At 41.7% G+C, this 20201-nt stretch overlaps 1 protein-coding gene across 2 annotated transcripts; it reads left to right on the forward strand.

The window, feature by feature from the left end:
• Nucleotides 1–389: 389 nt before the first annotated feature.
• Nucleotides 390–11760, forward strand: peli2 (pellino E3 ubiquitin protein ligase family member 2). Of its 2 annotated transcripts, XM_085442345.1 has the most exons (6): nt 390–722; nt 6486–6615; nt 8781–8882; nt 10099–10296; nt 10537–10725; nt 11123–11760. In XM_085442345.1, exons 1-6 carry the CDS (start codon nt 646–648, stop codon nt 11699–11701), a joined length of 1275 nt encoding a protein of 424 aa, XP_085298471.1. In that variant the 5' UTR covers nt 390–645; the 3' UTR covers nt 11702–11760. The 2 variants fall into 2 exon arrangements, with proteins under 2 accessions (XP_085298471.1, XP_085298472.1); XM_085442346.1 differs by lacking the exon at nt 8781–8882.
• The last annotated feature ends 8441 nt before the right edge of the window (nt 11761–20201 follow it).

The raw sequence follows: 20201 nt of genomic DNA on the forward strand, positions 1-20201 counted from the left end.
GGCACATTTTGCTGAAACAGTAAATAATAGAAATGTAAATACAATGACAAAACGTTTAAACCTTTATTTCCGTCAAATATAGGAAACTGCAATCACGTCAGGAAAAAGTATGATCCCTTTAAGAATTCCCAGATTTTACTCTTTGTTTACATAACAGAAGGTGCGATCCATAAACCAAGACGGGTGGTTTCAAAAATGATTATTACAATGTAGATTCAACTGCTTTGTCTACACGAGAATTAATTAAAGATGAAGCATTCTCATGTACTATTATCTATGTGTTTAATGAATAGATACAATAAAATTTGACCAGGCATACCATTTTAACCAAGGCGTAGGTAGAGAGCCCCCCCTATACAAAGTAAAGTAGAAGTGAATGGTACGTTCCGGCCCTGGTCCTCGCTGTTTTTGTATCTGCTTTAGAGCGCATTCAACCGCCAAGTAAGTTACGTTTTGCTATGTCACGCCGAAGAAGTTTCAGACCAGTTTATTTTTAGCAAACTTGATTCGTGAGGACACTGAAACACATGCTGCCGTGTACGCGATCTGAAGCGAGTCTGCGTCGCGCTTTTTAAGGAGGAATTTTAGGTAATTTGTGAACCGTTATTACTGTAAAGCTAACCGTGAAGTGAAGCCAGGAGCCTCATGTTTTCGTTAAGCCAAGAGGAGCACTGCGCCCCATCCATAGACCTAGTGAAATACGGAGAGCTGGTGGTTCTGGGGTAAGTTGAATCGTTGTTGTATTTGCTTCTGAGTAAGTGTGGACATGAAACTGAAAACGGGTGTTTGTTTTTAAGTTTCACAAACGGCCACTCACACTGCTACCTAAGCTACATGACTGTAAGTTTTTGAAAATAGCATGGAGTTAGCAGTGATGCGTTGTGTATTTTTGTTTTTTAAATTCAAGATCAACTTCCAACACAGGCGACATTATATAACATCAAAGAGGCGCTGTGATGGTTTTCAGGGAGCACGTCAAGCTCTGTTTAGAAATTTACAAGCTCACGTTATCCCACAAATCAGACACGTGCGCAATTACAAATGTGGACGTTTTAAATATCCCATTCCCTGTCAACCCTGATAACTACAAACTGCCTGCATGTGTCTACATATCTGTGTCCGTGAAATAGGACAGATTTGGGACAACTTTGGGAACCCCAGTGAAATTTATTCAGCAACTCTGACCGGACGCTCCTTCTTACCTTAAAGTTGGATTCATGGGGTTTTAGGAATTCGGAAGTAGTGATGGTCCCCTCCCCCAGCCCCAGGGTGCTTCCTTTAACACAACTTCTGCAGTCACGCACGCACGTACTGCCGGCTGTTCTCCGAGTTTAAAATCACACTCCTTGACCTGCAAAAAGTTACCTTATATTCCTTATTTAACAGACAAGGGGAGCTTAAATGTCGGATAACAGCGAGAGCCTTATGAAGTACTCTGTAATGATATATGTAATTCGATAAAATGATATTGGGATATGCTACCTGATGTGGGGAACATTCAAATGTTATTTATACAGTAAAACATTTTTTCTGTTCATAGAGAAAATCAGCCAAAGTATGTGCTGAATTATACTGTATAGTAAGTAGTAAGGAGTCGGTTACTGATTTCCATACCTTATACAGTATCTGCCATTACCCACAATGCTCCAGTGCAAGTCAGAGAAACAAGGGAAAGCAGTGGACAAGTTTATCTAATCTCACAGGATATATTCTTAAATTGCTTTATACTAGCAGAGTCTAAGCTGCCTATGGGAACAGCATCAAAGGCTGCTCAGTCAAGCTACCTTTCTGCTGTTTTTTTACATCTTTGTATTTGTTTATATCTCAGTATGGAGTAATTTTTGTTGGGCAGGCACAGAACCACCATGTTTTCACAGAGTGTTGAAAACAAGCCGAGCTGTAGTTCTTTAGTTATTTATTTATGTGTTTTTTATTATTCATCTGCTTTAAATCATCTTATGTGGCTTCTTAAAAGCCTTACTGGCATCTTTACATTTCTTGCCCAACCAGTAGATGATCAGTAATCTGTTCCTTATTGTCAAGCCTCCATACTTATTTGCCTTTAAGTTTATCGCTTACTTATTTCAAGGTATTTACAAGGCTCTTCTGACAGTTTCACATTGCAGAACAATTACGTCAAACCTGCAGCAGTGGAAATTTTGCCTTGGTGTCAAGAACCTGTGTAGACGTGCATTTTTTTTCTATATAGTAAACTGGTCAGGAGTCTCTACAGAAACTGATAAGAGCCTCACCATTAACTGTATTGTTGTCAATAAAATATCAGTAATTTACCCAATGAAAAAAAAAAAGAAGTCAGTCTCATACATTTACTGATATAATTTCAGGTAAATATAAAACATGGGAAAGAAACTGCCAAGGAATTATGACTTAAAGCATTATTTATCAAAAAAGATGGTAATATTCTGTCCGTCTGTTATTTTGCCCATCAGATGTATTGATAGCTGGCATGCGCTGGTCATTTTCAAGCTATTTGTTGAAGTAATCTTTGTTTTTCACATCACTCTTTACATTTAAAAGCCTTTTGTAGAAGAGCACACCTACTCCTGTTAAGTATTTGAATTATTTGGCATTCATTCTGTAACTATCCAGTTGCCACTTGTACTGGATAATATCAGAAAGTACACAGACAGTCTGTTAATGTAAAAAGGCAAACAAAATAAGCAGTTACTCACATCTGTGTTGTCACCGAATAAAGCCAGTGTAACTTTTACCTTTATTATATCATAACTGCTTTGTCCTCTTTTTGTTTTTGTTTTGTTTTTTCATTTTGTTTTGTGTGTTTTTGTTTGGTTGTTTAGAATTCATTTAGGACAAATTGCCACAAGCTATCCTTCTAAACAGTCACCTTCTCGTCCTGTCTGTATTGTCTTGGCCAACAGATGATGGAAAACATGAGTGACTGAACTTTGGCCAATGGCCAGTCCTGAGGCGCTTATAAAAGTTATAAAATTTTTATAGTTCAGATTTACTGGTGTCCATGCGGCTGTGTGACTTTCATCTTTACAGTATTTGAAATAAGGTGCTGAAATGATGGCTTACACAGAGAGCAGACTACACTGTGTTTTTGTACACTGCCCTCCACCCATACACTCGCAGTCATAGTGCTTATTGTAAGGGATAAAAAGTGCTGAGTGCTTATTACCCCAGGCTCGGTATGTGGCATGTTTGAAGCTGGTACTTTTGTTCCCTCTCCTGACATAAAGACACATATGTGAATCAGATGTGACGGGTGTATAATCACTGCCATGACATCACATCCCATTGATAAAACTGATGGTAGACAAGATAGCTGACAGCATGGAACAAAGCTTGTTTGAGCAGCAGTTCCCTCAGTGGTTTGTTGCCATGACCGTGGTGGCTCTTATTACTTGCATGGCTGCCCCTCCATCTCTACCGCCGCAGATTGGCTTGGTGCTGGTCAGTGAAAGGAGGCAGGATGAGGAGGGGGTGCTGCATGGGTATCCTGCAAATGAAAGGATGGATTGATCAGGACTCAGCCTTTGCCTCTCTTCAGCTTCCTCTGTCCATTGTGGCAGGGAGACTAGGCCTATTGATTGAACTTTCTACATTTTGCCTTAGAGAACCACTCATTAAAGGAAAGTGTACAAATCAACTTGGGAGCATCTTTGGTACAGACTGACATAGATCGTGCCTTTTTATTAATATTATGTAATTTAAATGGTATAAAGAGAAGAGACATCTCTTTCTGGGGTTTTTTGTCAGTACTACAATAGAAGCATTTAAAGATTTCAGGTGTAACTGGTTTAATCTAGAGTGGTGCAGTGGTTAGCATGATCACCACTCAACAAGTATTCAAACCTCTTGGTGGATTGAGGCGTTTCTGTGTGCAGTTTGCATGTACGTCCTGTGCCTGCGTAGGTTTTGTTTTTTTTTTTTTTCCTTTTTTTCCAGTTGCAGCAGGATCCTCCCACAGTCCAAACACACTCATGTTAAGGTAATTCAGAGGTCCAGAAACTGCAGGGCATGAACAACTAGGCAAAAGAGAGACTTTTGTTTATTACCAAACAAGATTTGGCTAATGCTATTGTGCTTACTTGTATATAAAGTAAAGTGGGGTATGCCAGAAGAGGTTTGAGAGCCACTGGGATTTTTGTTGATTGTGAATTGGCTGTAAATATGCATTGGAGAGTATGTGGTAGTCTGTCTTTCTGGGTCAGCCCTGTGATTGACTGGCAGCCTGGCCAAGATGTGCCCAGCCTCTCACCCCGTGACGCCTGGGCTAGGCTCCAGCACCCCTGCTGCCCTAAGTTGGATAAATGGATAAGAAAATGGATGGATGATGCTCATTTAGTTGACTCATACTGTCTTTGCTCATCATGCCATCTGGTTGTCTGTTAATGATGTATTATTTATGTATTTTTACAGCTTAGATTGATTTAGATGAAGTCCTAGTGACCTAGAAACCATCTTGTGTGACCCTGTAAGCCTAACCTAACTTTCTGTATTTCTAATGAGTGTTACAGCTATTCAGCATATCTTCTCCTCATTCTGTGAACACTAGCCTTTCATGTTAGCATAGGAAGTAGGAGGTGCTGTTGGCTCCTTACCGCAACCCTGGAGGATAGGTGATATGCCAGAGTCTTCTAATCCCTGCTGCTAAGTATTGGAAGGTAAATCCGCTGTCTGTCTGGCACGGGTCAAAAGGGAAAGCGATCACAATTAGTTGGAACGCAGCTTTAAAGAGCCTGTCCTAGCTAATGTGACGGTGGCAGTTCCTGCATGACAGAATATTGTTCCTCGGTATAATGCTGAATAATTGAAAGCATATGCTGCGTTTCTTGCAGAGCTAGGGTTATATTCTCCAGTCAGAATTCATCATGGCAAAAACACTAAGCTGGATAGCATTTGATTGTGTGCTTTGTATGAGACACACAGGGGCAGGTAGCCAGCCAGTAGACCCCCCTAAACTGAAAAGACATCTTTATGTAGGGCTGGCTGGTCTTTATTTAGGTGGGGTGTTTTTAGAGCAGGTCAAATAAAAGTGGAGTACAGAGAACAAACCATGTGAAATTAGCTTAGGAATGTGTGCATCAATAAAGGGGCTTTATTTGTTTTCTCTTACAGATTACTTGTAAATGAAAGCAACACAATTACTATATAAATGGGGGGAAAGTGGGCATTATTTTATTTTTCTTTAGATTTAATGTAACTTATGTCTTGTACACTTGTACTTTATTTTGAAAGCAGCATGAGAAGGCCAGCTCAGGCTTTTGGAGCCCAAGATTTCACAACTGTGTAAGGGTCTGCATTTAAAGTGTGCACTGGTCTAATGACATGGAAATAGAATCCCTGAAATGGCCTTGAAAGGAGTACGATCAGACAGTAATCACCACTAAAAGTAAAAGCTGAACACTTTAGGAGAGAAGGTAAGCAGGTCTGCTGTCATTTGACACTTTCCTCCTGTCTTTCTGTCTTTGTATTTGTTGCATTTAGTCCATAGAATCTTCCAGTGCCTCTCTAGCTCTCTGTGGGTGGCTTGTCCTACAGGCCAGCTTTGTGCACTGTGCTGACTAGGACCATGTGTTTCTTTGCCTGGCCAGCCGTGTGGAGACATGGGACAGGTGGACTAGCCTGGGAGGGAGGTGGGAAGGAGCAGAAGGAGGTTCTGTTGCTATTGTTCAGAAACAGAAAGGAAAAATGTCAGATTACATTTGGCTCGTAGACTCTGTTCCCCTCCGATACATTGGTGTGCAAACTTGAGGCATATAATATAAATGTGTATCTTGTGCAAAGTGTCTGTTCAGCACATTTGTGGTTTATGTGAGTGTGTGACAGAAGGTCTGTGTGTTGGATGATAGTCGAGCATGGGGTGTCCCAGCTGTAGGAACCAGCTGGTGGATAGAAAGAAGACCAGTTGTACCGGAAGGGGCTTCTTCATTCACAAAGAGCAGCTTAGGCTAGGTGCCTCTCAGCACACTAAAGGGCAAAACTGGAGTCTGTTATTAAATGATTTTGGAAACGGAACAGATAGCTTTGTAAGCTGTATCCGTGTATAAAATTCATCTTTGAAATAATGTGTCTGAGTCATCCACCCAGCCCGTGCATTCCCAAAATGATAGCAAACCTGACATGCATCTTAAAACGTGCTCCTGCCTGGGACACAGAGCAAAAGAACAGCTGCAGTTTACACAGTGCACGCACACTGAAATCACCAGCACCAGAGTGCATTATGTAATAAGAGCCGTTATCCAAGGTAACGCTTAGATTACTAATAGGGTGTATTAGATTGTCAGTGATGTAATGCGTGGCAAATCTCCTTTTCAGAACACACGAATGTTTCTAATTCTCCGTGTTTACTTCTTATATGATTACAAGACTTTTGCCTGTAAATCTCATTAGACACATCTTTTTGCAGCTATGGAAGCTGTTAGCATTTTCACACAGATGAAATAAATAACTGTCAATTTGCTGTCCTTCTCTCCACCCTGTCCCGTCTCTGACAGGTACAATGGCTCCCTGCCCAACGGAGATCGCGGTAGACGGAAAAGCAGATTTGCTCTATACAAGAGAATCAAACCCAATGGTGTATCACCAAGCACTGTGCACGTCCTCAACACACCCCAGGCCACCAAGGTACAGAAGGATGATTTAAAGTGATTTAATGAACAGGCTCTCAGTGGGATTGAACATCTGTCTGCCTTTCTTCTTCAGACAAAATGTATGAAAGTGTGCAAAAACGTAACAGAAGAAGGAGGTGATATTTCTTTTTCTTTTTTTAGGTAATAGTTTGGGGGTTTTTTTTTTGTTTTTTTTGGTTTTGGTTTTGCATATATACATAAGAAGATTTGGCTGTATATGAAGTTGAAAGCATAATTTCTATAAATGAACCCCCTTTGTTTTTTTGGGGGTTTTTTTTGTTTGTTTTTTTTCCCACAGCAGCTGAATGGCCTTTTAGTGATTGTGGTAGCTAGTAAATTGTGCTGTGAAAAGCACTTTACATTATTGTTGGCAGACCTTAATGTTGACATTTCCACTACAATGACTAGTTCCTAGCTGGGCTTCAGAGTTTCTCTTCACGGCAGGCTGCCTGCAGGGAAGTGCCACATCCAGTAAAACGTGTTTGCCTTCCTGCATTCCTACCTTCGGTTCCTAGGCGAAACTGCTAAACATCAGACAAGACCCACTTACCTCTGCACCACTTGGAGACCAGTGTTTGACATTTTTAGCTAAAAGGCTGTCTGGTTCAGGTTACTGTCAGGTTGCGGAATCCAGAAATCTGCTCTGGGACGATTCAGTGACAGAGGCCTTTTCATGGCAGAGATTGCGCTTTATTTTGTTTGAGTTTGAGCTGCAGTGTGCTGTGAAATATGGCTGAAGTGTTCTGCTGCTCCACATCATAAATTACGTCTCAGATAGTTTGCTATCTGCATTAGATGTGGCTGTTTTTACTGTGCATTACATTAGTTACTGGCTGTTTCACTGACCACTTCGACCCTGGCACCGTGTTATGGGACTTGAAGGATGAGCTCAGGGGTTGTTGCTTTATGCTGACCTGGCTCATCCAGGTGTATAAACGGTCAAAAAAGGGCCATTCTGTAAGAGACGAGCTGGGTGGTCAGCTTATTTTAAGGAGAAGGGGGTATTAAAGAGGTGAATCACTAAAATGAAGCCCACCCCCTGTAACCCATTCTTGCTCCCTTCCAGTGCAGCATACGAATGAGCTGAGGAGTCTCTGCGGCTGAGAGGGAGAGCTCACGTGTCGGTGCACACTCTAGTGTTCATGGCAGATAATGAGGAGCTCCCATGATGCCACTGCCAGCCTCGTATTCAAAACATTATGATTCCAACTCCTACCACTCGGGAAGGTTGGGGGAGGATATTTTGGGGGCGTAGCGTTTATAAAAAATACATATTTGTGTGTGCACTGCTCCTTTTTTAGTTCTTTAACAGGTGGAGCACCATTTGTTTGTAGCAGCGCAGTCAAGACAAGACTGCATGCGATGATGACATTTGTCCCCGTGTGCATCTGATGTTACAGCAGACCGTGGCAGCTCTGATGACCCACTTTCCCTCTCCCGCTTTCCCTCCTGCACGTGACGAAGAGGAGGGGGATGTTTAGGAAATGGAATTTTGCAGATTAGAGCAGAGATGGCATGTGGTACAGTGTTGATGGAAGCTGGGGCCGGGCTTTAACCAAGCCTTCCTCGCTACACTGACATGAAGCAGTTCAGTTGCCTGGCGAGCTTGTGTTAACCGAGGCCAGCAGGGAGTTTATGGTCACTGTTTTGCGAGTGTGACTTTACACAGTCTTTTTTTTTTTTTTTTGTTCCGCTTCCCAAAAAATTCTTGTAATAGGTTTTAGGATTTTGGTAACATCATGACAAAATTACACAATAAGCCTGTAGAGCTTTGGCTTAATTGTGAGCTGTAAAAAACCGCACATGCACGCTAATAATCCATAGAAATGTTCCAAGTTGTCAATAACAAAACAAAAATAAGGACAATAACATGTTTTCTTCCAGGAGCACCTCGTAGTTGTTGATTCTAAGGAAGTGAATCATCACTTAAGTGCCATGTGTTTTAATAGTGGGTTTGACTTTTGCTCTGGTCTTTAATTTAACCTCACCAACGAGGAAAGGATTGTGCAAGGAAGGTTTTACTGTAGTTCTGCTGTGCTGTTTGGCACTCTCAGATCCGGTGATAAAGCCACAGATTGGATGATGATTTATTATACTGTTGCACTGTGTACTTTGTTATGAACAAGTTGGGTTTTTTGTTTGTTTGTTTTCACATTTCAGGCTGTGAGCTGTAAAGGTCAGCACAGTATCTCCTACACGCTATCGAGGAACCACACCGTAGTGGTAGAGTACAGCCATGATAAAGACACAGATATGTTTCAGGTAAAAGTCCGTTCACTTTTACTTTGGCACACAACTGCATTCAGATACATTCACACCCCGTACATTAGTTTCTCAGCGATTACAGTACTTCTTTATAGTCAGAAAACATAGAACAAAAAGGCTTTTGTTCTGCTTTTTTTTTTTAATGTACTTCTATACCTAACATTACCAGTTTCGATCTAGTAAAGCCAGGAGGAGTATTTCCTCTCTGACAGCCAAAAATGGTCAGAGCCTGTTCCCCATTCCCATGGCAGGATGTGGCTGTATTTTTAACAGCAGGAGAGCTGCTAGTTCTGTGGCTAAGACATGTTGTTTGAATTTGATGCTACTTAACCTGTTTTGTTTTTTTAAGGACTGACAGTTGTTGCAAAGATTTTATTGCCCTTTTATTGTTTGTGTTCTGTTATATTGCCTACAGGGGCTTCAAAGGCTGTCAGAACAGTAATTGCTATATCTTTAGATTGTCATTTCAAATGGCTCTTTATGAATGGGATAAATGAAAATATGGATGTAAGCTTTAATTTGACTGATTGACAAGGTGTCTTTGGGCTCTTTTAGCCACTTTGGTTATACACAACCACCTGATTAGACTGCAAAGTTAAACATTTATGTATAAAATGCTTTTCACAGAGTAAAATAAGTAAAGTAAGAAAATTAAGTGTTGTAATAGCAGAAAAGCAAGTTAAGACACACAAAAAGTATAAATGTTCAAAAACACGTCCAATCATATAAATAAAAATCATCTGTGCCCGGTTTACACTGCTCCAGTATTAATCTGAACGTACAGCAAGGCAGTGATGAGCCAAGGGATGTTAATGTTACAGACACATGCTTCATATTCAGCACCCTATCTTCCCCATGTGACTAAACAATACTGAACGCACCAGAGAGAAGAGGAAGCCACTCAAAATGTTGGACTTCAGGACAGTGTAAGGGGAAAAAGAGGAAATGAAAGGAGGAAAGCCTATTTTTGCCTCTGTTTATTCAGCTTGAACTGTTTCCAAGTGCTGAAAATTATGCCCATTAAAATATATATGGATACTCTGTGTGTGTTTGCTTGTGCACGTACATAAGCTAGCAGGATGCAGAACAGTTGCTGTGTCTGGTATGAATTAAAAAGAACCTTTCTTCATTGATTGCACTGTTTTGAGATTCTTTCGAAACTGTTGTGCAGTACAGCATAATATAAATTATTATTTTTGTGTTGTTTTTGCAGATTGGGCGTTCTACTGAGAGTCCCATAGACTTTGTGGTGACTGATACAATAGCAGGGGGTCAGGAGGGTGAAGAGACTCTTATCACGCAGAGTACCATCTCTCGTTTTGCCTGCCGAATTGTCTGCGAACGCACCCCGCCCTACACCGCTCGCATCTATGCAGCCGGATTTGATACGTCCAAAAACATCTTCCTTGGGGTAATTACAACTCGGTGTACCATTGTGATTATGCACCATCTCTATCTATGCTACTTTTTTTAGCCTGTAAGGTTACATGGCTGCCTTTTTTCTTTTTTTTTTCTTTTTTAGTGCTTCTAATCCTTGAAGCTTGTAACCAGATAAAGAAAACCACTGTTTCATATGCACTGTTACGTAAAAAGTGAAATGCCACACATCATGTCAGTTTGTGTCATCATCCATTTTCTGTCTTGCCTGTAGGAAAAAGCTGCAAAATGGAAAAACCCTGATGGTCACATGGACGGCTTAACAACCAATGGTGTGCTGGTAATGCACCCTAAGGGGGGATTCACTGAGGAGTCCAAGCCCGGCGTGTGGAGAGAGATCTCTGTTTGTGGTGATGTTTACACGTTGAGAGAGACCCGCTCAGCACAGACCCCAGGCAAACTGGTGAGTAGTTGAAAAGTTAAAATGTATCAGTGCATGTATGCAGTGACACTGTGATGTTAGAGAAATACTTTAGAATATTAAAGTGGTCCTGTTATGTTTATTATTTTAATTCTTCCACAGCCACTTTTAGAGTAGCTTTGAATGAGTCCCAAATCAGAATAAGTAATTATCTTGATCCAAAGTCTGAAATAATCCATGTTTGCTGAGTCGCCTATTGTACACAAAAGGTTTAAATGGCATTTGGGTGGGACTTATGTCTGAAACTCAGCAGTAACAGGAACTAAAGGTTGTCAGTCTGTAGTACAATGTAGTAATAAGAAATATCAGCATGTCATAGGCAGTGGATTTTTTTCCCATGTAGAAGGTAAATGTGTGCGCACTTCACTATCCTCCGCAGGTGGAGAATGAGAGCAATATTCTACAGGACGGCTCCCTGGTGGATCTGTGTGGAGCAACGTTGCTGTGGCGCACTGCTGAAGGCCTCTTCCACACTCCCACGCAAAAGCACCTGGAGGCACTCAGGCAGGAGATCAATGCAGCGCGCCCCCAGTGCCCTGTGGGTCTCAATACCCTCGCCTTCCCCAGCATGCACCGGAGTCGTGCCCTTTCATCTCTGGAAGACAAGCAGCCTTGGGTGTACTTGGCGTGCGGTCACGTGCACGGTTACCACAACTGGGGCCACCGTTCGGAGCAGGAGGCCAACACTGAGCGAGAGTGTCCCATGTGCCGGGTGGTGGGGCCCTACGTGCCACTGTGGCTGGGCTGCGAGCCGGCCTTCTACGTGGACACAGGTGCACCCACATACGCCTTCGTGCCATGCGGACATGTGTGTTCAGAGAAGTCGGTCAAGTACTGGTCAGAGATCCCTCTGCCCCACGGCACTCACGCCTTCCACGCAGCCTGCCCCTTTTGCGCCACCCAACTTGGCCCAACTCAGGGCTATTCCAAGCTAATCTTCCAGGGTCCGGTGGACTGAGTTTAAGGGGTCTTGCTCTGGCAGAGGAGATTAAACAGGAATGCTGACATGCAGTGAAAGATTATTTTGTGCTTTCTTTCATTTATGTAAGCCAGCTCTGGAACGAAGCGAGCCTTTTTCAGGTTCTGGTCATGTACTGTGGATTGACAATAGAGAGCCATTACAGATTGTTCGGGGCCTTTTGTGGCTGTTTGGATGGCCACTGCAGGATACAGAGATGTGAAGCACACTGGACCACAGACGCACGGCTCCTCCAGAATTAAATACTGTTTTAGCTGTCCTGCCAACAAACCTCTTTAAACAAAGCTCCAGTGCTGGGCTGTAAACTACAATGCCTGCTGGTTTTCCATCAGAGGGCTGTAACACTAAGGTTGTAGAAGGAATGAGTTGAATTTACTCATGAATCAGACTGAACCAAATTATAGCAAGCAGGTGTAGTTGAGTCTTCTGGGAAATATGTGGGCTGGGGTGGGGGAGGGTATATAATTCAGTTCCTGGTGGGCCTGAAACCAAGATTTTACAGAGCCAGACAGCTGGACTGTTGGCTGAGAGAAAAGCCAGGTGAAGATGGAAGTTTTAATAGTTAACTTGTTAAATGGTCCACACTGATATCCTGGTCCTTAACCCGTAACGGCATCAACATCTTGTAGCTCTCCGGAGGCGGTTTCTAACTGCCGAACAAACTTTGAGGGAGAGTTGGGGGGAAGACTTTTTATGTACAGAGATATAATCCAGTGCCTCAAATCCCATCAAACTATGGGAATATTTTTCATAGTTGACAAAAAGATATTTTGTTGAAGGTAAAGAGAGAGATAGTTTTGCAGAAGGTGTAAGAAAAATAACGACCCACACAGATTCTAACACCAGAGGTATTTTATTACACTGAGGCCCTTGTACTGTTTTTTAATGCAAATGTTAATATATTTTTCTCCAGCATATATAATGTATGTGAGAATGCTTGAGCGTATGTGTGCGTGCATGTTTGTGTGATTGTGTGCATGTGGATTGGACTGCGTGGGTGCCCTCGGGCCGTTAAAATCACCCTGCATCGCTTCACCCCGATCCCCAAAACGCTACCAGAGAGAACGCAGGATTTAACACAAGGTCGCAGGGGCTTGACAATGAATGTACTGAAATGCATTGACCCTTCTCGCTGGTGGTGCTTTGATTATACAACTTGCTTTCAAGGTGTGATCGAAGCCTGCTTTCAGTTAAATAAATCGCCGGAGCCGTACAACCATATGAATCAAGCGTACCTGCTTGCTTGCTAGCTGTCACTGCCCCACACAAACACACACAGACACACTGTATTCAATCTGCACTGTTGTTAGCTTTATCCCCACGCTGGGTTTGATCCAATGATTTGTACGCTGTCGAACCTGGGCACAGTCTCAGCAGCATCCAGAGATTATACCAAATATAAGGAGGAGCTGTTTTCTCTCCGCATGCAAGATGCGACGGCCACTTTTTCCTCCAATCCAAAGTGTTTCTGTAAACAATGCTACCCCCAAACTGCTGCTGCTGCTGCTGTGGTGGAATGTTGACAGCTCTGGATTACAGTCAAGGCTGTTCAGTCGCTTCATGGGGAACAATGATATTATCACACTCTGTGCCAAATTTGGTAAGTTCTATTGTGTGTGGATGAGTCAAGTTGTCCAAAACAAAAGTAGCAGATGAATTGAAAACTGAAGAATCTGGGACAAATCTGTCCGTGATGTTAGCTTTCCAGACTGTGCCCAAACGAGTGTCGTTTCCAACATTAGATTATGAAATACAATAGTGAGCATTAAAACAATGAGATGTTAAGGGCGATGTTCTATTATATAGCATTAGGTTTTCCCAGACTTTATTATGATAATTAAAAAATTCCGAGGTATATCTGAGGCGGAGGAAATCTGCCTTTGTCCTGGACATGGTATTTTTAATTTATTTTGTTTTTTCTTTCCGCTTCCCTCTGAAGAGAAACATATTTGGCATTGTTAAGAATGTCAGCAGCATTACACTTTTCCTCTAACCACAGAGCATTTCAGACTCGCTTGATTTCTGCTGATGTTATTTAACTGCCATGCTGGGTCAAGCACTAGGCCACATACTGTACGGTAGCATTCCCTTCTAACCTCACGTGCGTTCGGCTCAAACACTGTGTCCATTGCTTAAGACTGTGTTCTGTAACAGCTGCAAGAGTAGCTGCCTCAAACATTCCTCCTCGGTAAACATGGGTGGGGCCCACAGTTCACCCAAGGGCTTGTTCTATGATTATTATTATTATTTTTGTGTCTCTAGCAGGAACTCTGTACACAAGCCATAGAACGCACTGATGCTCCTAATGTCTCCTTTGCAAAGAATAAAATATTTTTTAAAAACACTCTGCACCAAGTTGGATTTCTCTCTCACTCTGACTGACAGTTTCTATTTCATACTTGTGGGTAATGTTCAGGGACTCCTTTTAAAGTGATCCACCGATTTTTAAAGGGCTGCGTGCAGCTGATGGGGATTTGTTGGTTTTTATTTAGTGGCTGCCTTTGAACACTCCAGATGTCTCAGCTGTGTTCGCACAACCAACATAGCAGCAATGTTTAATCACAGTTACATATGTGTTTCATCATTCCTCTGTATGAGCATTTCTCCTATCTTGGTTGCCAAAATGGCTCTGAATTGTGATTGCTCTATCAGTATTTTTTTTCCAGATAAGGCAGAGAATTTTCTTCAAGTCTGTTTTATTCACATTTCTTGTTCTATCTTATCAGCTTCATCTTAATATTTATTAGAGAATGACTGCATGAGTGTAGCCCCTTGTTTTCAGTAGTTTTTTTTAAGTATGCAGTTTCCCTATGAAACCACAGGAGGGCACTGTTTCCTCAACAATAGCGCCTTTGGCATTATGCCTCTCAAGCTACTGAGCCTGCGGGATCCAATAGCTTGAAAACACAGCAAATAAATAAAAGTTTGATGTTGGTTATGAAAAACACTAAATATAAATGCATCAAAAATACATATGAAACATCAGAAATTGAATTATTTAAATTGGCATGCCAGTGAGGACTAAAATCCTCCAATTAGGCTATCAGAACAGTCTAATCAGTTCAAACTAAATATATAATCTATTACATACCATATGTTTTTGCTTATGCAGTCAAATTAATTATAATAGTCTTTTATCCCCATCTAAATCCTGGCGTGATGTATAAGGAGTGCATAGTTGTGTGCAATATTTAGCTTTTAGGATTTTTTTTTTTTTTTTTTTTAGTGTACATGCAAAAATATTGTACCATGATGATATTTTCCATCATTCGCATGTGACTTCATCCTCTCTATAATAAGGACGCATGAAAAGGATTTAAATGCATAACATGTCATTCTGGCACAGGGAGGGGAACGGAGCTGTGGGATGCCGTGCTTCCTAATTAACATTTCTGCAGTAGATGTGAAATAGGTTCATATGTCTGCACACTTGCCTGTTTTTCTTAATGACAGAAGAGACACTGAAGGTGACAGCATGCTAATTTTGAGATCACTTGGTGGGTCCCCCTGCCCCTAAGCAGGGCTGGGTTATGCAAATAAAGCAGGATGATACTTCTTTTTCCCTTCTCTCAGTTTCATGAGTAAGAAATGAGGTGCATGTCCTGCACTAATGCTGAGAATTTACACAAACGATGATCCTCCTATCATCCCCCCACCCCCCCTTTTTTTTTAACTTTTATGGGACCATTTTGCAGTTCAGTGGGAGTCGTTGTATTATAATTGTACTAAAAAGTTCCTTTTGTTTGGTTGACTGAGCAATCAGAGAGCACAAAGCTGTCATATTTGCCTAAAACAAGATGGTGTATTGACAATGATAGCTTGCAAGTTTGCTCCTGTTAAGTGAGTTTTCCAAACAGGAAAATTAGGATGTTTTAGAAGAAACTTTATTATCCAGTGCTGTAATGATATATTGGTGGCGTCTTTAAGAATATTAACAGCATAAGAGGAAACCATTACCTGTATCCAGACAGAGCATTTAGAGTTTTTGGGTGGGCAATGGCAAAAAGAAATTCACTCTTACTAAATAAAGTATTTAAGCATTCCAGTAGTTTTAATTTGATAGCTGAGAGAAGTGAGCTGCAAACTATATAGGTATAGGGTTAATGCAATTATTTCTCAGAGATCAGTGAAAAAGTATATGCTGTACATCTCCACACTCCTCTGGGTAGGCCCCTGCACATAGTGATAGTAATGAAATCCAAACAGTTTTCAAGGCCTGGCTTCAAAATGTGGCTGGTGGGGCGGGGGGGGGGCAATCAGTTGTAAGTGCATGCAGCCTTGGAAAAAAAACCCAAAAAACACTGAAACTTTTAAGCAGTGATCGTGCCACTTCCTCAGATATTTAGATGAGATTTTTTCCCCCTCTAACAACAGCCAGCAATATATAGGTTATTGGATTAAAGTCAACAACAGTTGTCAATCATCCAGCTGTTACACATCTGAAGGTTGTATTCAGAGTTGTGCCTTAGTTGCCTTACATGTTTTCTTTTTCTTTTTGTCTGTCTGCCCTGTGATTTCACCCAACATGTGAAATGCCACAGGTGGCTGCGGGCTGTACGCCAAGCTATCAGCGGGATACCTCAGCTGGCAAGTTGAATGCTGTGATATTTACCTCAATTACCCAGCGTGCAACTGAGGCAAATTATATGCAGATCATCATCTGTAAATAAGAGATAGTGCTCTTCCCCTCGTGTAAATTAAGTAACAGCACATACAACCCTCAGAAGCTAACACAAGACACATTTGTCTCCCTGGTTTTTTAATAGTAAACTTGGCAGGTCTTTTTTTATTTTTTATTTTTTTTTAAATCTTCTTGCAAATTGGACTGCCACAGCACAGTGCCACATATTGGACTTTGCTGCTAATTCCTCGCTATTTCTGTCTCGAGTGATTAGTCACTAATTGTTGCTTCAATCAAACACCTGCATGTCTTACTTTAAGTCAGGTCCAGCCTTCGTTATCCAGGCCCAAGGTCAAACACCTCACACAGGACTCTCCTCTCACTTCTGAGTCATGCAATTTGAGTTGTCAAACAAAACCATCCCACTTTTTGTATGTGTGTGCGTGCATTTGTCTCCTTTAGCTTGCAGCCAGCTCTGTAGCACTACACAATTCAAAGCTGTATGCAGTGCAGTTTGAAGAGGATTATGATTATATCAGGCCTATTTACTATTTCATGTGGCTCTTGATGATACTTTGTACTCAGCCTACTCAGCTTATTACTTTCTCAATGAATAACAAATGAGTTGTCAAATAAAAGGCAAATAAACACAGGGCTAAAGAGAAGCCGATACAAATATTTCATTAGAACATATGTGGGGAAAAATAGGTTTGGAAAATCAAGCATTCAATTCAAATACTAAAGTGGGCGCATACTTTGCCTCTCTGAGCATCTCACGCCCCCCTTTTTTTTCCTCTCTTGTCTGCTCTTACACGGGCACATGCGGCGTCTTGCCTACTCATCCAAACAAGAGGACAAATTACTTTAATTATGGAGTAATTGCAGAGTCTTGTGTTAATTAAATCTTTATCAGTTCAAGTAAGTGGATTGCTCCCACATGGAAACCATGCAGTGACGTGCCGCCTTGCTCTCTCCCTCCTCCCCCTTCTGCTCTGTCTAAATTTTCAGTCTAAAACCATCTTTTATTCACAGCCTCACCCGACTCTAACGTCTCCTCACCCCTGCGTCTCACACTGAAATGATTGGGATTAGCATGATTTGGGGAAAGGGTGGGAGGGTGGCAGGGGTGGGGTTGTTTTACCAAGTCTGTCGGCAGCCAGCTGTTTCTTAAAAATACCATAACAAACATGATAGCACCGACACGAGGGAGTGTCCTCACGCTGGAAAATGAGATACAAGATTTATCTCAGGTTCCTGGTGTTTGACAAAATTGAATCCTCTCATTTTAATTGCTCTCGACTAGGTGTGCAGCTCCAGGCGATGAAAACAGGAGCTCTGTATGTTGTCCCTTGTTCTCCGCAGACTATTATGTTCCATTGTGCAAAATGCCGATTATGATTTGCTTTATCCTTGTCATCTATCTTATTTAGGATCATTTAAGTAGCCACATGTTACAAAGGAACAGCAGTCAGCCCTGTTATTATGTGTGTTTGAGTCCCCTGCTTGTTGTAATGAGAACTGGATCACAGAGGAGAATTAATCTCTCTGAAGACCTATTCTGTGGTTCAAGGCCTCGCTACATGTACATTTTACAGGGAATGGTTGTATTTTTTCCACTTGCAAAAGAGCACAGCGTTAATGCTTGTTGTTTCTCGCAGCTTTGTCTTTTGACTAGTATTTGGGCCAGGCTGTGTGGAGCAAAAGAGAGGCAGCTTTAAATGAAAGGACACAGTGAACGTACACAGAGAAGAATGATCTAACTTTATTAACCAAATTTTGTTAAAAACACACAAAACATGAACAAAAACATAAAATTACCTCGTTACGATTCCAAATGATATTCCCAGAGCGATGTGACCAAACATGCATTAACCTGTTTTTTTATTGGACAAAAAAGTGAGACTGTTTTTCAGGGATGTGAAAAGTAGTTTGGCACTATGTACTGTAATTACATGTTATACACTTTTATGGTGCTCACTGTACACTAATATCCATGGGCTGATATATTAACAGCATGCATCTGAATGAAGACAAATAAGTCAGAAAGAACCAGAAACAACAACAAGAGATCCACTCCCCCGGTTAATGTCTGTGGGTTCCAGGCTTCAGCCAATCGGCGCAGCATGCCAAGGATTCTTGACAACGTATTAAAAATTAGCATTTTATTTATGATTATGTTAATTTGTCCAATTGCATCTGAGACTTTGCCAAAGGGGGAGGAGGTGGTAGGGCTGTGTATAAAACTGTTCCACCCCCTCAATTAAAGCTGAGAGTGCGCACATCAAATGCATCTTGATTGTTTTATTTCATATGCATTGCAGTGGCCCACAGAGCCAATGTTATGAAAAGTACATCCTATCCAGTTATTTCTCACCCTGTCTGCATGCTGCCCATTGATTGTAAGCGAGAGAAGGTTGAGTAAACATGGCTGCTCTTTTTGCAAGTGCAAATACTGCAGAGTTTTAATCTTTCTGCGTCAACACAATGTACAATTTGGCTCGTGGACACCGCCAATGTGCAGCTGTTTAGCAGAGAGAATGTTTATGAGTCGACGAATGGGTGTAATATGGCTGTGAAGCAGATTCAAACGGGCTTAAGTGGATTACACCTCATTTCAAGGATGCTTAAGGTAAGATTAAAACAGATATGTGGTAGGTTAAGTGAGGAAAATACAAAATCAAATAGATGGAACTGCAGTCAGCCACTTTCTCATGCGTGGCTGCTCTTTTTCTGTATGTATAGCATTGAGTTAAAAAAAAATCAGCAACAAAAATCTGAGACAAAATGCTAATTTTTCATGTAAAAAGGACTCGGCAAAGAAAGCATACGCACATTTTAAACAACAGTTTTGCTCCACTAGACCGTCACAATTCACCGTTAATGCCCTTTCTTATCTTATGCTACAAATCCCCAGAGCTGGAACATTAGAACTCTCTAATCACACACGCTGGCACACAGTGTGGGCACTCCACACAAACACAAACACACGCATACAAAGTCACACACCTCACATACAATCTGAAAAAGATAATGAATTTAATACTGCTGCTATTACAGTCAACTAATGTTTGTTAATAGCCTGCCGCCATATGGAGCGAGGGCCTCAACCATGTGGGTAATTCCTCTCTTTGGACAAGCTGTCAATATAAAGGCCCTGCGTTTATTTTGTGAATGCATGGGATAGAACGGGGGGTGGGGGGTGGGGGGGGGGTCTTAATCCAGCTGGCTCTCTAATGATTTCTCTGTGCCCCAAATATGAGCTACATGGCTGCGAATGTGCCTACAGTTGTGTTTTATCTCAAATATCAGAGCTGAAATGTGTCCATATTGGCGCTCCAATGAGCATTTGCGCATATGTGTACAGTTTGGGTACAAGACTAGCTTTCTATGTGGTAGGGGCTAATGGAAGTGATGGTTTTAGAGAGAAGTCTTTATGACGTGCCTGATTACCCCTCACCCCCCACCATCCACCACCACAAATTCATCCCATCTCCTCCCCACATCCCTCTTGCCAGCACTGCACCCCAGTGGATAACCAAGCTTGGATTAGCAGTGACATCACACTGAAGAGATGGCTGAGCCCCAGTATGAGGAAGGGTGAGTACTTTGGTTTGTGTGTGTCAGATGGGTGTGAGTGTTATGTGTGTGTTCAAGTCTGATTAGACGGTGAGGGTGGTGGTGAGAGGGACGGGAGGATTAGAGAGCCATCTGAGAGTTGGTTAGGTGCTGACACCACTCCACCTCACCAAGGGCTCAATTTACTGAAGGATCAGAGTCATTTATGGTGGGCTGGGATTATTATCAGTTCAATAGGGCAATTTCTTTATTACAGTCACCTCTCAACCTGTGAAATATGGA

The sequence above is a fragment of the Copadichromis virginalis genome, linkage group LG19 (genome assembly GCF_057382275.1).
Source record: "Copadichromis virginalis isolate Kocher_CV1m ecotype Utaka linkage group LG19, C_Virginalis_male_GT1.1, whole genome shotgun sequence".
Taxonomy (NCBI): domain Eukaryota; kingdom Metazoa; phylum Chordata; class Actinopteri; order Cichliformes; family Cichlidae; genus Copadichromis; species Copadichromis virginalis.

Bases quoted from the DNA above. Each gene is read 5' to 3' on its own strand.
- peli2 (XM_085442345.1), top strand. From the start codon at position 646: ATGTTTTCGTTAAGCCAAGAGGAGCACTGCGCCCCATCCATAGACCTA. The intron at 6,616-8,780 runs GTACAGAAGGAT...TTCACATTTCAG, and splicing joins ACACACCCCAGGCCACCAAG to GCTGTGAGCTGTAAAGGTCA. The intron at 10,726-11,122 runs GTGAGTAGTTGA...TATCCTCCGCAG, and splicing joins CACAGACCCCAGGCAAACTG to GTGGAGAATGAGAGCAATAT.